This window comes from Hyposmocoma kahamanoa, unplaced genomic scaffold (genome assembly GCF_003589595.1).
Source record: "Hyposmocoma kahamanoa isolate Upper Pololo Valley unplaced genomic scaffold, ASM358959v1 87069, whole genome shotgun sequence".
Taxonomy (NCBI): Eukaryota; Metazoa; Arthropoda; class Insecta; order Lepidoptera; family Cosmopterigidae; genus Hyposmocoma; species Hyposmocoma kahamanoa.
The window spans coordinates 11,810-14,216 of record NW_020654429.1 but is presented as its reverse complement, the minus strand read 5'-3'; the positions used below and the strand labels follow the sequence as shown (position 1 = coordinate 14,216).

Sequence of the window (2,407 nt, the reverse complement as noted above, 5' to 3'; positions counted from 1 at the left end):
TAACGCCTCGCAAATTTGTACTTTCTCCTTCGCCTTTCTTAATGTGTAGTTGGTGAAATAAATAGTGTCGTGCGATTAAACGTTTTATTTGTTAAGTCCACGGTAAGCATACCTATACTACTACAAGCTCAATACATTTTTTAGATCTCGAAATTAGCTTTTCTATGCCATCGAAAAAATATTTTTTCTCTTTGCTCTCAAAATGAGCTAAAATTGCTGCCTTAACCTCTTCATCGTCGCGAATTTTTTTCCCACGTAATTCTTTTTTCAAATTTGGGAACAAATAATAATCACTGGGGGCTAGGTCCGGGCTGTAAGGTGGGTGGGTCAGCGATTGAAAGCCACACTTGTGTAGAGCAGCCATCGCAACATTGCTCTTGTGAACCGGTGCGTTGTCTTGCAAAGCAACACACCCTTTGTCCATTTTCCCCGCCTTTTTTCTTTGACAGCTTCCATCAGTCTCTCTAATGTTCTTGCGTAATATTCTCCCGTTATATTGACCCCCTTTTCTTTGTAGTCAACCAATAAAATTCCTTCACAATCTCAAAAAACCGTAGCCATGATTTTTCCAGCCCATTCCGACACCTTAAACTTCTTAGGGGGTGGTGTACCCTTTTTATGCCATTGCATTGACTCCTGTTTGGACTCGGGCTCAAAGTGATGAACCCAAGTTTCATCTTCAGTAACAATTTGCTCCAAAATTGGGGTAGGTTCTGCGCCACACAGCTCCAAGAAGTGCTTTGATGCATCGATTCTTTGTTGCTTTTGAGGCGGCGTGAGCATTCTCGGCACCCATCTTGCACTGACTTTCGTCATGCCAAGATGATCGTGTAGGATCCTCAAAATGGTAGTGTCTGATACTCCTACTAATGCAGACAGCTGTTTCTTCTTCAGACGGGCATCTTCCAATATGAATTTTTCGATTTTTTCAACATTGTCTGATGTGGTGGCCTCAACTGGCCGCCCTGGGCGAGGATCGTCTTCAATTGATGCTCTGCCATGTTTGAAAAGACCGTGCCACTTGTAAATCATTGTTTTACCAGGGCACTGATCCCCATAAACAGTTTCCATCTCATTCATAATGGTTTGAGGAGGTTTTCCTTGCTTGGTAAGGAATTTGATGACAGCACGAAACTCGATTTGATCCATATTTGCAGTTCTCTTCCGGATTTACTTGTTTGTAGGGCGATATATCGTAAACTAATGAAGTTAAAAGGGTGAAGCTTGATATATATACCCCTAATGAGTATCTGATTAGTACCACATCAAGCAAGCGTAATTAGCGGGCTCCCGCCCCCTCCATTCCGCGGACTTTTGGACCTCCCCTCGTATCTTATGATTGACGCGACGTATCCTTGGTATGCCAGTAGTAATGCATCTTGGTTCACAACTTTAGATAGTCGTTCGATCGAAATCGATTTATTCTCGTACACAAGATTCCTAAATGTTTTTCCCATGTTATATTATTGTCTATATAGATCCCTAACAAATGTGTAACTTCCTCCTCCTTCAATTTTGTATTCATATACAACTTATGTCATGTTGGGTATTAGTTTTGTGTTTAAAGTCCATGTACACAGTTTTGTTCAGATTAATTTGAAGTTTATTGTTTTGTAACCATTTTATTAAAGATACAAATAGATTATCTTATAAATAATTAATTTTTATTTTGATTATATACAGGTAAGGTAAGACAGACAATAAAAGCTTAAATACTAGAAAGTAAAACTAGGATTTTTAAATTAGCAACAGCTGGATTTTGATTCAAAGTGACAGGACACTGTCACTTTGAAATTAAATCGTATATGAATGACACACCAACATAGCGAAATTATGGAGATTAACATTAATATAACGCAATTTTGAGATAAAATATAATATAACGTAATTTTTGAGATAATAGTATGTTAGTTATCAAGTGCGATATGTGCAATACGCGCCATCTAGTAGGTTTGTTTGTTACCACTTGAAATTAAATTGCAGCTCGTCAATGTAAAAAAAAATTAGTTACCTACAAATGTAGCTGTTTGGTACTCGTACCGACATCTGTTGTACCAATTAGGTACTAAATACTCGACTACAACAACTTGTGTCGACATAAGCAGTCCTTTTGAATTATCGGTTTATGGTATTATTAATAATAATAACAAACTATTTAATACAATAGTGGAGTATTTATACAACAAACTACGAGTAAATGAATATTGGAAATATTATGCAATTGCCGTTTTATTTAGAGAGAATTGAAAAAAAAAATCAATGATAGGGTAAAGGCACCTATAGTCAGCCTTTTAACGGGAATTTCAATTTTGAAACTTAGTTATTTGTACAGATAAAAAAATGTACCACACTTATCGATCAACCATTTATTGTAGTTTTAATATAAATAATGTAACAAATAAAAATC

General features: G+C 36.6%; 1 protein-coding gene across 1 annotated transcript; it reads right to left on the bottom strand.

Moving 5' to 3' along the window:
* Positions 1–543: 543 nt before the first annotated feature.
* Positions 544–1,149, bottom strand: LOC113235544 (protein GVQW3-like). The gene has a single exon (XM_026471274.1). It carries the CDS (start codon positions 1,147–1,149, stop codon positions 544–546), a length of 606 nt encoding a protein of 201 aa, XP_026327059.1.
* Between the last annotated feature and the right edge of the window lie 1,258 nt (positions 1,150–2,407).

Coding starts and splice junctions, on each gene's coding strand:
- LOC113235544 (XM_026471274.1), bottom strand. CDS start 1,149: ATGGATCAAATCGAGTTTCGTGCTGTCATCAAATTCCTTACCAAGCAA.